The sequence below is a fragment of the Pseudophryne corroboree genome, chromosome 5 (assembly GCF_028390025.1).
Source record: "Pseudophryne corroboree isolate aPseCor3 chromosome 5, aPseCor3.hap2, whole genome shotgun sequence".
NCBI classification, from domain to species: domain Eukaryota; kingdom Metazoa; phylum Chordata; class Amphibia; order Anura; family Myobatrachidae; genus Pseudophryne; species Pseudophryne corroboree.
In genome coordinates, this window is record NC_086448.1 from 583,916,387 (window position 1) to 583,932,945 (window position 16,559).

The window sequence follows — 16,559 nt, forward strand, 5'->3', positions numbered from 1 at the left end:
GGGCCTATTGTGGCTGTTCAAATCATTAATCAAATCATTATTTCTTTTTCAGATAAAATAGAAATTTATAGAAATAAATAGAAATTAGAAAAATAGAATATTTCCTTAACAATTCAAAAAAATGTAGCATGGGGACAAATCACTTTACTTACTTTTAAAAATTAATGGGGCGTTTGATGCACCCTAATACAGATGCTCGACTTTGCATCTTTCCTGTGCACCTTTATGGGGAATGGGGGGAGGGGTGGGGGTGGGTGGGGTGATGAAAACCTAGCAATGTTGCTAGGTAGCGGCATACTCCCTCCGTGTCTAACATAAACAGGATCCGACGTGTTTTTACTCAGTTGTAGTTTTTGATCTAGCAATGACCTCCTGTATAAAATAAATCTTACATTAAGCCTTCATGTGATAACGGAAGACATTTCATTTGTTCTGCGGCTGGGATTTGCGCTCGTTGTTACATTACAAAAGAAAATTTCTTTGCGCTCCGTTTTTTTAATACTCTGTGTCTTGTTTGTATTGATAGTGTTCTCTGAAGTGAAACCATTCTATTTTCTTGTCTCACTACAAGTGGCAGACCTAAAGCCTCACCCCAATTTTTATATTTCTCAGTCCCAGCTGGAAAGTAACCCTTTTTTGACATGCTCCCTTATTTCCTTACAGTGCAAGGTTCATTGCTTCCCTATAGCTACATCTAAAGTAAGAACAGAAACGACAGTTTCAGTAAATATATGAACAAAATGTTTTATTCATTATTGTACTGTACAATGAATTTGTAGCATAGTTTCCACACATTTTAGGAACATTAATTACACTTGTGCACCATATTTTATGGCTTAATGAAATAGAATGACATTATTTTAGAACCCTAGCAAAAAACAAATATATGAGGTACATTGGATTGCTGATGTCCACAAGAATTGCAATGTATAAAATAGTTCACCATGAGTGCCATCTTGTATTTTTTTGATACGGCATGAAATCAATAAATCACTGCTAAATGGTCACGGAGTCTTGGTTTGCCTTCTGAATTAAACAATAACATGATTCACTTGATTTTTTTTTTTCCCTTACAAACAAGTGAGTCACGATTCACTTACAGCTCATCCTAGGTACAGGATTTTCTGCCAAAGCAAGCCTTATGGATTCCACTCTGGGAAACAATCTCTCACATCAATAAACAGCTTGTTCATTGCAAATATGTTACAGCAGTTTTTTCCTAACTTGAACTTCGGTTATCTTCTACAACAATAGTTCTGCGTGGATAGGTATCAACGTCAACAAGGATGTACTGAAATTCATATTTCTTGCTTTGTGGGTTCTACAAAATGAGAAAACAGCACTTTTAGAAATCAAAAAACAAAACGTGTACAATGTGGCATAGTACTGTACAAAAAAATAATATCTACCTCTTTTACATCCACATGCACGGTACCTTGCATTCTTGGTTCAGAACCTGAAATGTAAAACTTCAGCCGCATACACTTGGCACCACCCTTAAAGTACTCTGTAGAACTTAATAAATAAAAAAATTCATATAAGAATAAATATGTTATACATGTCTAAAAAATATATATATATATATATATATATATATATATATATACATATACATACACACATATATATATACATACATACATACATACATACACACACACATACATATACGTACACACATACACACTATATAAAAATGTTTAACAAATCAAAATATGTTTTAGATTTTAGATTCCTCAAAGTAGCCCCCTTTTGCTTTGATGACAGCTTTGCACACTCTTGGCATTCTCTCAATCAGCTTCATAAGGTAGTCTCCTGAAATGGCTCGGAATTAACAGGTGTGCCTTGTCAAGAGTCAATCTGTGGAATTACTTGCCTTCTTAATGTGTGCGAGACCATCAGTTGTGTTGGGCAGAGGTATGGTTAGTACATAGTGGACACCCCTATTTGACTACTGTTGTAATCCATATTATGGCACGAACCACTCAACTCAGCAAAGAGAAACGACAGTCCATCATCACTTTAAGACATGAAGGTCAGTCAATACGGAAAATTTCAAGAACTTTTAATGTATCCTCAAGGGTAGTTGCAAAAACCATCAAACGCTATGTTGAAACTGGCTCTCATGAGAACCGCCCCAGTAAAGGAAGACCAAGGGGGAGATTCAATTCTTTTCACCCCTTTTCACACCCATTCTGTTTCTGCCCTCAGGGGCGTGGTATCATTATTTCAGCTTGCTACCCCCGGAGTAGGGAGGCACCCAACCCTTTACACAGCCAAACCTGATCACTATGGGCGCAATATGCGCAATAACGGAGATCATTTTAGAAGGAAATTGGGCGTGATATTTCATTTGAATCTCACCCCAATAGTAACCTCTGCTGCAGAGGATAAGTTCATTAGAGTTACCAGCCTCAGAAGCCGCTACTTAACAGCACCTCAGATTAGAGACCACAAATTCTTCAGAGTTCAAGTAGCAGACAAATCACAACATCAACTGTTCAGAGGAGACTGCGTGAAACAAGCCTTCATGGTCGATTTGCTGCGAAGAAGCCAATAGTGAGGATGAACAACAAGAAGAAGAGAATTGTTTGGGCCACGAAACACAAGGAATGGACATTAGACCAGTGGAAATCCGTACTTTGGTCTGATGAGTCCGTGTCTTTGTGAGACGCAGAGAAAGTGAACGGATAGTTTCTGCATGTGTTGTGCCCACTGTGAAGCATGGAAGAGGAGGTGTTATGGTATGCTGGTGACACTGTTGGCGATTTATTCAAAATTCAAGGCACACTTAACCAGCATGGCTACCACAGCATTCTGCAGCGCCATGCCATCCCATCTGGTTTGCGCTTACTGGGACCATCATTTGTTTTTCAACAAGACCATGACCCCCAAACACACCTCAGGGCTATGTAAGGGCTACGTGACCAAGAAGGAAAGTGATGGAGTGCTGCGTCAGATGACCTGGCCTCCACAATCCCCGACCTAAACCCAATTGAGATGGTTTGGGATGAGGTGGACCGCAGAGTGAAGGAAAAGCAGCCAACAAGTGCTCAGTACCTCTGGGAACTTCGTCAAGACTGTTGGAAAACCATTCCAGGAGACTACTTCATGAAGCCGATTGAGAGAATGCCAAGAGTGTGCAAAGCTGTCATCAAAGCAAAAGGGGGCTACTTTGAGTAATCTAAAATATAAAACATATTTTGATTTAATGAACACTTTATTGCTTACAACATAATACTATATGTGTTAATAGTTTTGATGTCTTCAGTATTAATCTACAATGTAGAAAATAGTTAAAATAAATAAAAACCATTGAATGAGAAGGTACTGTCTGTGTGCGCGCGTATATATATATATATATATATATATATATATATATATATACATACACACACATACACACATTTTTATATATATATATATATATATATATATACATTTTTAAGATCCACACTCATAGTCTTTGAAGTTCAATTAGGTGGTGCTCCATAAAGGCCCAATCAAACCAATTAGATATGTACAAGAATATAGGCACTCCCCACAGTATCTTCAAAGTGGATTTATTACAACTCACGAATACATCACTGCAGGAGACAATATCTCATATCAACGTTGCGGTCCTATAAGGACCCTTTTCAAGATAATCTGCACAACTTCAGAGAGTCATCCGGGGGCCCACAAAAGTGAACTCACCTATTGCCCCTTATATACCTAACTAATCAATTATGTCCCACCGCCATGAAGTACAACACCGGATGGTTATACTTCGATAGTTACTATCGATCGTTATTATTGATGTCTTTTTCTGTCAGCCACTTTTGTGTTAAATTTCTGTAGTTTGTTTGCTTTTTTTATTACTATATTATGTCAGTTGATCCGAATCAGTTTGTCGATGATGCTGCATTACATCTGGCTCACAATACCTTCATCTCTGGGACTGATGATGATGCAGAAAAAGTATTGTTCAATCACATTGAATTTGCTAGGTTACCTGATAAAACCTCACAAATTAAGGAAACGAGAGATTGACCTTACCCTGCATGGCCAATTTCTCTCTGATTATTTTAGAAACAAGAAAATACCCAGAGGGTTCAGAGTTAACAACACCCCAACCTTTGGACGCAGTAATTTAACATTCTGTACCAAGTGGTGTGGGGTGCTTAATAAGCGTTCCTTAGACCTTATCCTCCTGGTCATCGAGGAGGTAGAGACCGAGTTGAAACAAGTCAGAGAGGAATTGGCCACATTCACTTCTACTTATTTGGCAACTTTGGTAAGTGATACCACTGAGAAGTGGGTTGATAAACTTACTGAACAAGTCAATATTTACCAACAAGACCTCACTGCATTCAAAAGAAAAAAAAACTTGCCACGGTGAATGCTGATTACACCAATAACAGGTCTATAGATGGTTAAAGGGCGTTACCAGAAGTACATACTCTCGTATACCTTATTCACACTATAGAATACGGCATACGGGTCCCTAGGATCACTCTTCCTTGCAATCAGATTCTGAGAGTGAGGCAAGAGAGACACGTCCCCCCTCGGGTTCTTTTTAGGGACGGGTTACAAGGAATACTACCGACCCAAATCGAAATCAAGGCCAAGGTACCCCTCGCGGAGGGGCAGATACAAAATGAAGCTGTATTCAATTTGTCAAAATGTGCATTATCTCCAGCTGAGATGGAATTGTTGGCATTAGCACTATTTTTTTATCCCCACTGTCAAACATAATAGATTTGATTAGACTGTGGATGAATACAAGTTCGGCAGGTAATTGTGTCTAAAAGAATTTTTCTCTAATCGTGCTAATGAGACGGACAATAGTCCAGATTTTTCTCGACCGAGCAGTTTTGATCCACATTCCTCCAATCCTAGCATAAAACGAGTTTTATGGTAAGAACTTACCCTTGTTAAAACTCTTTCTGCGAGGTACACTGGGTTCCACAAGTCTGAACAATGGGGTGTAGAGTAGGATCTTGATCCAAGGCACCAATAGGCTCAAAGCTTTGACTGTTCCCAGAATGCACAGCGCCGCCCCCTCTATAACCCCGCCTCCCAGCACAGGGGCTCAGTTTAGTTAACCAGCCCAATGCAGTAGCAGGAAAAGAGACGACAACGGTTAGCAGCCACATACACCACACTCTCACGACAAGAGAAGTGTCAGCGGCTAACGCCATATCAACCCAAAGAAGCTAAGTGCGTCAGGGTGGGTGCCTTGTGGAGCCCAGTGTACCTCGCAGAAAGAGTTTTAACAAGGGTAAGTTCTTACCATAAAACTCGTTTTCTGCTGCGGGGTACACTGGGCTCCACAAGTCTGGACAATGGGGATGTCCTAAAGCAGTTCCTTATGGGAGGGAACGCACTGTAGCGGGCACAAGAACCCGGCGTCCAAAGGAAGCATCCTGGGAAGCGGCAGTATCGAAGGCATAGAACCTTATGAACGTGTTCCCGGAGGACCACATAGCCACCTTGCACAATTGGTCAAGGGTCGCACCACGTTGGGCCGCCCAGGAAGGTCCAACAGACCGAATAGAATGGGCCGTAATGTGAACAGGAGCTGACAGACTAGCCTTCACATAAGCATGCGCAATCACCATTCTAATCCACCTGGCCAGGGTCTGCTTGTGAGCAGGCCAGCCACGTTTGTGAAATCCAAACAAAACAAAGAGAGAATCAGACTTTCGAATAGAATCAGTTCTCTTCACAGAGATACGGAGAGCCCGTACCACATCCAAAGACCGCTCTTTGGGAGACAAATCAGGAGAAACAAAAGCTGGAACCACAATCTCCTGATTAAGGTGGAACGAAGAAACCACCTTAGGTAAATATCCGGGACGAGTCCTAAGAACCGCCCGGTCACGGTGAAAAATCAGAAATGGGGAACTACAAGACAAGGCACCCAAATCCGACACTCTTCTAGCAGAGGCAATAGCTAGCAAGACCACCACCTTAAGGGAAAGCCACTTAAGGTCAGCTTGAACCAAGAGGTTCAAATGGAGGCTCCTGCAACGCCTCCAAAACCACCGACAAGTCCCAAGGAGCCACAGGTGGGACATAGGGAGGTTGGATACGCAACACACCCAGAGTGAAAGTATGAACATCAGGTAAAGTCGCAATTTTTCTCTGAAACCACACCGACAAGGCAGAAATATGAACCTTGAGGGAGGCCAGACGCAGGCCTAAATCTAGGCACTGCTGTAGAAAAGCCAAAAGTTTGGCTGTACTAAACGTGGAAGCGTCATAATGGTTAGATGCGCACCAAACAAAGTAGGAATGCCAGACCCTATAGTAAATCCGAGCAGAGGCCGGTTTTGCGGGCCCGCAACATAGTTTAAATGACCTCTTCAGAAAAACCCTTAGCTCTTAAGACGGAAGCTTCAAGAGCCACGCCGTCAAAGACAGCCGGGCTAGGTCCTGGTAGACACAGGGGCCCTGAACGAGGAGGTCTGGGCGTTGTGGAAGTAGAAGTGGACGCTCTGACGATAGGCCTTGCAGGTCTGAGAACCAGTGCCGTCTGGGCCACGCCAGAGCTATGAGAAGCAGATTTTCTTTTTCTTGCTTGAACTTCCGAATTACCCTGGGCAGGAGTGACACCGGAGGGAACATGTACGGCAGCCGAAACCTCCACGGCACTGCCAGCGCATCCACGAATTCTGCTTGAGGATCCCTTGTCCTTGCTCAGAAGACCGGAACCTTGTGATTGTGTCGAGACGCCATCAGATCCACATCTAGAAGACCCCACCTTTCCACGAGGAGTTGAAACACTTCTAGATGGAGGCCCCGCTCGCCGGCATGCACGTTCTGATGACTGAGAAAGTCCGCTTCCCAATTCAGGACTCCCGGAATGAATATTGCCGATATTGCCGGTAGATGGCGTTCTGCCCAACGTAGAATCCGTGAGGCTTCCTTCATTGCCAAACGGCTTCGAGTGCCGCCTTGATGATTTATGTAAGCCACTGTGGTGGCATTGTCCGACTGTACTTGAACAGGACGGTTCTGAATCAAATGCTGGGCTAGGTTCAACGCATTGAAGACCGCCCGCAATTCCAGAATGTTGATCGAGAGGAGAGATTCCTCTTTGGTCCACCGACCCTGCAAGGTGTGCTGCTCCAGCACTGCGCCCCAACCTCTTAGACTGGCATCTGTCGTCAACAGGACCCAGTTGTATATCCAGAAGGGACGGCCTCTGCACAATTGTCGGTCCAGGAGCCACCAGAGCAGCGACAGACGGACCTCCGGAGTCAAAGAGATCATGCGAGACCTGATCCGGTGAGGCAGGCCGTCCCACTTGGCTAGAATCAGCTTCGGGAGGGGGCGAGAATGGAATTGAGCATACTCCACCATGTCGAATGCTGACACCATGAGGCCCAGCACCTGCATTGCCGAATGTATCGAAACTTGCGGACGAGAAAGGAAGCAACGAATCCTGTCCTGAAGTTTCAGGACTTTCTCCTGAGACAAGAACAACCTCTGGTTGCGAGTGTCCAACAGCGCTCCCAGATGCACCATGCTCTGAGCAGGGACCAGGGAGGATTTCTTCCAGTTGATGAGCCACCCGTGGGCTTGTAGAAACCGGACCGTCATATCCAGATGACGCAGGAGAAGATCTGGGGAATTTTGCCAGGATTAACAAGTCGTACAGATACGGCAGTATCCTGACCCCTTGACGGCGGACTGCCACCGTCATCACCGACATAACTTTGGTGAAGACTCGCGGAGCAGTTGTTAAACCAAAAGGTAACGCCCGAAACTGGTAATGGAGGTTGCCAATAGCGAACCTCAGGTATTGTTGATGTGACACTGCTATAGGAATATGCAGGTAAGCATCCTGTATGTCCAGGGAGACCATGTAGTCCCCAGGTTCCAAGGCCAGAACTATAGAGCGAAGGGTTTCCATACAGAAATTGGAAACCTTCACAAATTTGTTCAGTGCCTTGAGGTTGAGAATGGGCCGGGAGGACCCGTTCGGTTTCGGGACTAGAAACAGCGGAGAATAGTACCCCAGGCCCCTCTGAGCAAGAGGCACTTGTACTACGACTCCTGTATCCAGGAGGGTCTGTACCACCGAATGCAGAGTGTTTGCCTTTGTCTGGTCCGACGGGACGTCTGTCTGGCAAAATCGATGAGTGGGTTGGTTTTTGAAGGCTATGGCGTAACCTCGAGTGACCGCTTCCCGTACCCAGGCATCTGAAGTGGTTTTCAACCATTCCTGGGTAGACCCTAGAAGCCGGCCCCCCACCCTGGGATCCCCCAGGGGGAGGCCCGCCCCGTCATGCGGAAGGCTCATCGGCTTTGGAAGCTGGTTGACGGGCCGCCCAGGCTCTTTTGGGCTTTGGCTTACCAGGTTTGGAAGTGCGGGCCTGCTTATGGTACGCCAGACCTTTTGCTTTACCTGAAGGACGAAAGGGGCGAAAGGAAGTACCTTTAGCCTTCGACACAGAAGGAGCGGTACTTGGCAGACAGGCAGTTTTGGCAGTAGCCAAGTCAGCCACTATCTTATTTAAGTCCTCCCCAAACAGAATATCTCCCTTGAAAGGGAGTACCTCCTCCAGGGTTTTTCTAGAGTCCAGATCCACAGACCAGAATCTCAGCCACAATATCCGGCGAGCCAGGACTGACGTAGTAGAGGCCTTGGCTGCTAGAATACCGGCATCAGAAGCCGCCTCTTTAATATAGCGAGAAGCTGTGACAATATATGACAAGCATTGTCTAGCATGGTCAGAGGAGATTTCAGCTTCTAACTCCAAGGCCCATGCTTCAATAGCCTCTGCAGCCCATGTTGCTGCAATAGTGGGCCTTTGTGCAGCACCCGTGAGGGTGTAAATCGCTTTCAGACAACCCTCCACACGTTTATCCGTAGGCTCTTTTAGAGACGTGACGGTAGTGACAGGTAGAGCTGAGGAAACCACCATCCTAGCCACATGCGAGTCTACTGGAGGAGGCGTTTCCCAATTCTTAGACAGCTCTGGTGCGAGGGGATAGCGAGCCAGCATCTTCTTTTGAGGCACAAACTTCGTACCCGGGTTTTCCCAGGGTTCCTGACGTATATCCACTAGGTGGTCAGAGTGAGGTAAAACTTGTTTAACCACCTTCTGACGCTTGAACCTATCTGGTTTCTTAGGAGGGATGGATGGCTCGGGATTATCCGTAATCTGTAGAATTAATTTAATAGCCTCCAAAAGATCAGGAACATCCACATGTGAATTACCCTCCCCATCAGCAGTATCTGAGTCAGAACCTGTGGGGTCAGTGTAAGTGCCATCTTCATCAGACGAGGTGTCAGTGACAGCAGTGGATTGTGAGGAGACAAGAGCTCGCTTAGAGGACCCCTTGGGCTTAGGCGAGCGATGGTCAGACTTTTTAGTAGTCAGGGACTGGTTCAACTTCTTCAATTGAGCAGATAAATCGTCCACCCACGGCGGGTTAGCTGCAGGGACCACATACGGTTGTACCGGCATAGGGAGTCCCATAGGGGGTGTTAGTTTATTAACAAGCGTATGTAGAAGCGTGGAAAAAGCAGCCCACGGTGGGTCATTATGTACCTCCCTTGCTACAGTCCCACTGGGGGGCAAGGAGCCCCCAGAACCAGAGCCCACGGCTGCTATATTTTCCTCATAGGGATCTGTGGCTTTAGCAACACCGGCAGTGTGTTCAGCCCCAGAACAGTTACCCTCAGAAGCAGACATGATATAACTTGCAGTATCGGGTAACACAGTACAATTGTCAGCAGCACAATACCTCTTACCCAAACCCCTGCACAGTGTAGTCAGCACTAGCAGAGATAAAGGAGAGATATGGTGACTAAAATCACAGAGAAAAATACGTATTAAAGTATATCTTTGTGAAAATCCTATATCAATATAAAACCTGACGCACCAAGCCCCCTCAGGTTATAGAATATAGGGATAGCAAATTGAGTGAAAGACACGAAATGGACACCACTCAGCTAGCTAATGCACACACAGATAGTCACAGTTTGTAAAATGCGGAGGTTATTATTAACAATAATACTGCACTGGACTAGCTTATATATATATAGCTATGTAGTCAATAGATATAACACTGCACAGTAAGAACTGGATGTATATCACAGGGTAATTGTACTAGAAAACCCTGACTAAGTGCACTCTTTCTTAACTAGCACTGTCTAAAAAGGCAGGAAGAATACTTAAGTGTCATGTAAAGTCACAGCACTGACAACCAGGCGGCTTTACACAGGAGGATTTGCCCAAGCAGTCCCAGGAACCAGAGCCGGCCATAGGCATAGGCAAACTAGGCAATTGCCTAGGGCATTTGATATGCCTAGGGGCATCAGCAGCTTCTGCTGATTAAAATGATATGCGGCATGCCTATATTCTGTATGTAGCATTTCATATGCAGATACAGCCAGTCTCACACAGTATATAGGCATGCTGCATATCCATTTAATCAGCAGAAGCTGCTTGTGCATCCTATCCACAAAGCAATGCAAATAAGATGCATTTTCATTAAAAAAAAAAGTGCCCGACGTTAGCATTGATGCAAGATTTGTGAGGACACATCTGTATCCAAGCAGAGGCAGAGGTCACAGTGTTAGTGGAAGTGTGAGTGCTGTGTGCATGTGAGTGGGTTGATTGTGCAGTAGTGTTCGGAATATGTGTAAGGAGCATTATGTGTGTCATGTAAAAATGCATTAATAATGTGCAACATATGTGTAAAGGGCCACTATGTGTCATTATGTGTATAAGGGCATTAATAATGTGCGGCATTTGTGTAACAGGGTACTACTGTATGTGTGTCATTATGTGTATAGGGGCACTAATAATGTGCAGCAAATGTGTAGGGGGCACTAGGTGTGTCATTATGTGTATAAGGGCATTAATAATGTGCACCATATGTGTAAGGGACATTATGTGTAAAAGGGCATTAATAAAGGTTGTCATAATGTGTAAATAAGAATTTACTTACCGATAATTCTATTTCTCGGAGTCCGTAGTGGATGCTGGGGTTCCTGAAAGGACCATGGGGAATAGCGGCTCCGCAGGAGACAGGGCACAAAAAAGTAAAGCTTTACTAGGTCAGGTGGTGTGCACTGGCTCCTCCCCCCATGACCCTCCTCCAGACTCCAGTTAGGTACTGTGCCCGGACGAGCATACACAATAAGGGAGGCATTTTGAATCCCGGGTAAGACTCATACCAGCCACACCAATCACACCGTACAACTTGTGATCTAAACCCAGTTAACAGTATGACAACAGAAAGGGCCTCTTAAAGATGGCTCCTTAACAATAACCCGAATTAGTTAACAATAACTATGTACAAGTATTGCAGATAATCCGCACTTGGGATGGGCGCCCAGCATCCACTACGGACTCCGAGAAATAGAATTATCGGTAAGTAAATTCTTATTTTCTCTATCGTCCTAAGTGGATGCTGGGGTTCCTGAAAGGACCATGGGGATTATACCAAAGCTCCCAAACGGGCGGGAGAGTGCGGATGACTCTGCAGCACCGAATGAGAGAACTCCAGGTCCTCCTTTGCCAGGGTATCAAATTTGTAAAATTTTACAAACGTGTTCTCCCCCGACCACGTAGCTGCTCGGCAGAGTTGTAATGCCGAGACCCCTCGGGCAGCCGCCCAAGATGAGCCCACCTTCCTTGTGGAGTGGGCTTTTACAGTTTTAGGCTGTGGCAGGCCTGCCACAGAATGTGCAAGTTGAATTGTGCTACAAATCCAACGAGCAATCGACTGCTTAGAAGCAGGTGCGCCCAACTTGTTGGGTGCATACAATATAAACAGCGAGTCAGATTTTCTGACTCCAGCCGTCCTTGCAATGTATATTTTTAAGGCTCTGACAACGTCCAACAACTTGGAGTCCTCCAAGTCGCTAGTGGCCGCAGGCACCACAATAGGTTGGTTCAGATGAAATGCTGATACCACTTTAGGGAGAAAATGCGGACGAGTCCGCAGTTCTGCCCTATCCGAATGGAAGATTAGATAAGGACTTTTATAAGATAAAGCCGCCAATTCAGATACTCTCCTGGCAGAGGCCAGGGCTAGTAACATAGTCACTTTCAATGTGAGATATTTCAAATCCACCTTTTTCAATGGTTCAAACCAATGGGATTTGAGGAAATCTAAAACTACATTTAGATCCCACGGTGCCACCGGAGGCACCACAGGAGGCTGTATATGCAGTACTCCCTTGACAAAAGTCTGGACCTCAGGGACAGAGGCCAATTCTTTTTGGAAGAATATTGACAGGGCCGAAATTTGAACCTTAATGGATCCCAATTTGAGACCCATAGATAATCCTGATTGCAGGAAATGTAGGAAACGACCCAGTTGGAATTCCTCCGTCGGAACCTTCCGATCCTCGCACCACGCTACATATTTTCGCCAAATGCGGTGATAATGTTTCACGGTGACTTCCTTCCGTGCCTTAATCAAGGTAGGAATGACTTCTTCTGGAATGCCTTTCCCTTTTAGGATCTGGCGTTCAACCGCCATGCCGTCAAACGCAGCCGCGGTAAGTCTTGAAAAAGACAGGGACCCTGCTGTAGCAGGTCCCTTCTCAGAGGTAGAGGCCACGGTTCGTCCGTGAGCATCTCTTGAAGTTCCGGATACCAAGTCCTTCTCGGCCAATCCGGAACCACTAGTATTGTTCTTACTCTTCTTTGCCGTATGATCTTCAATACCTTTGGTATGAGCGGCAGAGGAGGAAACACATACACTGACTGGTACACCCAAGGAGTTACCAGTGCGTCCACAGCTATTGCCTGTGGATCTCTTGACCTGGCGCAATATTTGTCCAGTTTCTTGTTGAGGCGAGACGCCATCATGTCTACAATTGGTCTTTCCCAACGGTCTATTAACATGTTGAAGACTTCTGGATGTAGACCCCACTCTCCCGGATGAAGATCGTGTCTGCTGAGGAAGTCTGCTTCCCAGTTGTCCACGCCCGGGATGAACACTGCTGACAGTGCTATCACGTGATTCTCCGCCCAGCGAAGAATCTTGGCAGCTTCTGCCATTGCACTCCTGCTTCTTGTGCCGCCCTGCCTGTTTACATGGGCGACCGCCGTGATGTTGTCCGACTGAATCAACACCGGCTTTCCTTGCAGGAGAAGTTCCGCCTGGCTTAGAGCATTGTAGATTGCTCTTAGTTCCAGAATGTTTATGTGAAGAGACTTTTCCAGACTCGTCCATACTCCCTGGAAGTTTCTTCCTTGTGTGACTGCTCCCCAGCCTCTCAGGCTGGCGTCCGTGGTCACCAGGATCCAATCCTGAATGCCGAATCTGCGGCCTTCTAATAGGTGAGCCTTCTGCAACCACCACAGAAGTGACACCCTTGTCTTTGGTGACAGGGTTATTCGCAGGTGCATCTGCAGATGCGACCCTGACCATTTGTCCAACAGATCCCTTTGGAATATTCTTGCATGGAATCTGCCGAATGGAATTGCTTCGTAAGAAGCCACCATTTTTCCCAGGACTCTTGTGCATTGATGTACTGACACTTTTCCTGGTTTTAGGAGGTTCCTGACCAGATCGGATAACTCCTTGGCTTTTTCCTCTGGAAGGAAAACCTTTTTCTGAACCGTGTCCAGAATCATTCCTAGGAACAGCAGACGAGTTGTCGGGATTAAATGGGATTTTGGAATATTCAGAATCCACCCGTGTTGTCTTAGCACCTCTTGAGATAGTGCTAAAGCTGTCTCCAGCTGTTCTCTGGACCTTGCCCTTATTAGGAGATCGTCCAAGTATGGGATAACTAATACGCCTTTTCTTCGAAGAAGAATCATCATCTCGGCCATTACCTTGGTAAAGACCCGAGGCGCCGTGGACAATCCGAACGGCAGCGTCTGAAACTGATAGTGACAGTTTTGAACAATGAACCTGAGGTACCCCTGGTGTGCGGGGTAAATCGGAACGTGTAGATACGCATCCTTGATGTCCAAGGATACCATAAAGTCCCCTTCTTCCAGGTTCGCTATCACTGCTCTGAGTGACTCCATCTTGAACTTGAACTTTTTTATGTAGAGGTTCAAGGACTTCAGATTTAGAATAGGCCTTACCGAGCCATCCGGCTTCGGTACCACAAATAGAGTGGAATAATACCCCTTTCCTTGTTGTAATAGGGGTACTTTGACTATCACCTGCTGAGCGTACAGCTTGTGAATGGCTTCCAACACCCTCTCCCTTTCGGAAGAGACGGTTGGTAAGGCAGACTTCAGGAAACGATGAGGAGGATCCGTCTCTAATTCCAACCTGTACCCCTGAGATATTATCTGCAGGATCCAGGGGTCTACCTGCGAGTGAGCCCACTGCGCGCTGTAATTTTTGAGACGGCCCCCCACTGTCCCCGAGTCCGCTTGAGAGGCCCCAGCGTCATGCTGAGGTTTTTGCAGGAGCCGGGGAGGGCTTCTGTTCCTGGGAAGGAGCTGCCTGTTGGTGTCTCTTCCCTCTTCCTCTGCCTCGTGGCAGGTACGACAAGCCCTTTGCTCTCTTATTTTTGTAGGAGCGAAAAGGCTGCGGTTGAAAGGTCGGTGCCTTTCTCTGTTGGGGAGTGACTTGAGGTAAAAAAGTGGATTTCCCGGCAGTAGCCGTGGCCACCAAGTCTGATAGACCAACTCCAAATAACTCCTCCCCTTTATACGGCAAAACCTCCATGTGACGTTTTGAATCCGCATCGCCTGTCCACTGTCGTGTCCATAAGGCTCTTCTGGCTGAAATGGACATAGCACTCACCCGAGATGCCAGTGTGCAAATATCCCTCTGTGCATCACGCATATAGATAAATGCATCCTTTATTTGTTCTAACGACAGTAAAACATTGTCCCTATCTAGGGTATCAATATTTTCAATCAGGGATTCTGACCAAACTACTCCAGCACTGCACATCCAGGCAGTTGCTATAGCTGGTCGTAGTATAACACCTGCATGTGTGTATATATTCTTTTGAATAACTTCCATCTTTCTATCTGATGGATCCTTAAGTGCGGCCGTCTCAGGAGAGGGTAACGCCACTTGTTTGGATAAGCGTGTGAGCGCCTTGTCCACCTTAGGGGGTGTTTCCCAGCGCGCCCTAACCTCTGGCGGGAAAGGGTATAATGCCAATAACTTTTTTGAAATTATCAACTTTTTATCAGGAGCAACCCACGCTTCATCACACACGTCATTTAATTCTTCTGATTCAGGAAAAACTGTTTGTAGTTTTTTCACACCATACATAATACCCTGTTTTACGGTATCTGTAGTATCAGCTAAATGTAACGTCTCCTTCATTGCCAAAATCATATAACGTGTGGCCCTACTGGAAAATACGTTTGAATTTCTACCGTCGTCACTGGAATCAGTGCCCGTGTCTGGGTCTGTGTCGACCGACTGAGGCAAAGGGCGTTTTACAGCCCCTGACGGTGTTTGAGGCGCCTGGACAGGCATTAATTGATTGTCCGGCCGCCTCATGTCCTCAACAGACTGTTTAAGGGAAGATAAACCATCACGTAATTCCACAAATAAAGGCATCCATTCTGGTGTCGACCCCCTGGGGGGTGACATCTGCATATTTGGCAATTGCTCCGCCTCCACACCAATATCGTCCTCATACATGTCGACACCACGTACCGACACACACCGCAAACTCACAGGGAATGCTCTAATGAAGACAGGACCCACTAGCCCTTTTGGGGAGACAGAGGGAGAGTCTGCCAGCACACACCACAAAGCGCTATATATACAAGGGATATCCTTATATTAAGTGCTCCCTTATAGCTGCTTTAATATATATATATATAGCCATTAATGTGCCCCCCCTCTCTGTTTTACCCTGTTTCTGTAGTGCAGTGCAGGGGAGAGACCTGGGAGCCGTTCTGACCAGCGGAGCTGTGACAGAAAATGGCGCCGTGTGCTGAGGAGATAGGCCCCGCCCCTTTTTCGGCGGGTTCTTCTCCCGCTATTTTTCCAGTCAGGCAGGGGTTAAATATCTCCATATAGCCCCTATGGGCTATATGTGAGGTATTTTTAGCCTTGTATAAGGTTTATATTTGCCTCTCAGAGCGCCCCCCCCCAGCGCTCTGCACCCTCAGTGACTGCCCAGTGAAGTGTGCTGAGAGGAAAATGGCGCACAGCTGCAGTGCTGTGCGCTACCTTATGAAGACTGAGGAGTCTTCAGCCGCCGGTTTCCGGACCTCTTCACGCTTCAGCATCTGCAAGGGGGTCGGCGGCGCGGCTCCGGGACCGGACTCCACGGCTGGGCCTGTGTTCGATCCCTCTGGAGCTAATGGTGTCCAGTAGCCAAGCAGCAAATCCACTCTGCATGCAGGTGAGTTTACTACTTTCCCCCTAAGTCCCACGTTGCAGTGATCCTGTTGCCAGCAGGACTCACTGTAAAGAAAAAAACCTAAACTAAACTTTCTCTAAGCAGCTCTTTAGGAGAGCCACCTAGATTGCACCCTTCTCGTTCGGGCACAAAATCTAACTGGAGTCTGGAGGAGGGTCATGGGGGGAGGAGCCAGTGCACACCACCTGACCTAGTAAAGCTTTACTTTTTTGTGCCCTGTCTCCTGCGGAGCCGC

General features: G+C 46.1%; 1 protein-coding gene across 1 annotated transcript in view; it reads right to left on the reverse strand.

The window, feature by feature from the left end:
* Positions 1 to 718: 718 nt before the first annotated feature.
* TIMM21 (translocase of inner mitochondrial membrane 21) overlaps positions 719 to 16,559 on the reverse strand; it is a 98,179-nt gene continuing 82,338 nt past the window's right edge. The window contains exons 5-6 of the mRNA XM_063923378.1: positions 1,410 to 1,515; positions 719 to 1,321 (exon numbers count right to left, since the gene is read on the reverse strand). Of these exons, the coding sequence (XP_063779448.1) occupies positions 1,220 to 1,321; positions 1,410 to 1,515 (208 nt within the window). The 3' untranslated portion in view covers positions 719 to 1,219. The remainder of the gene's footprint in view (positions 1,322 to 1,409; positions 1,516 to 16,559) is intronic.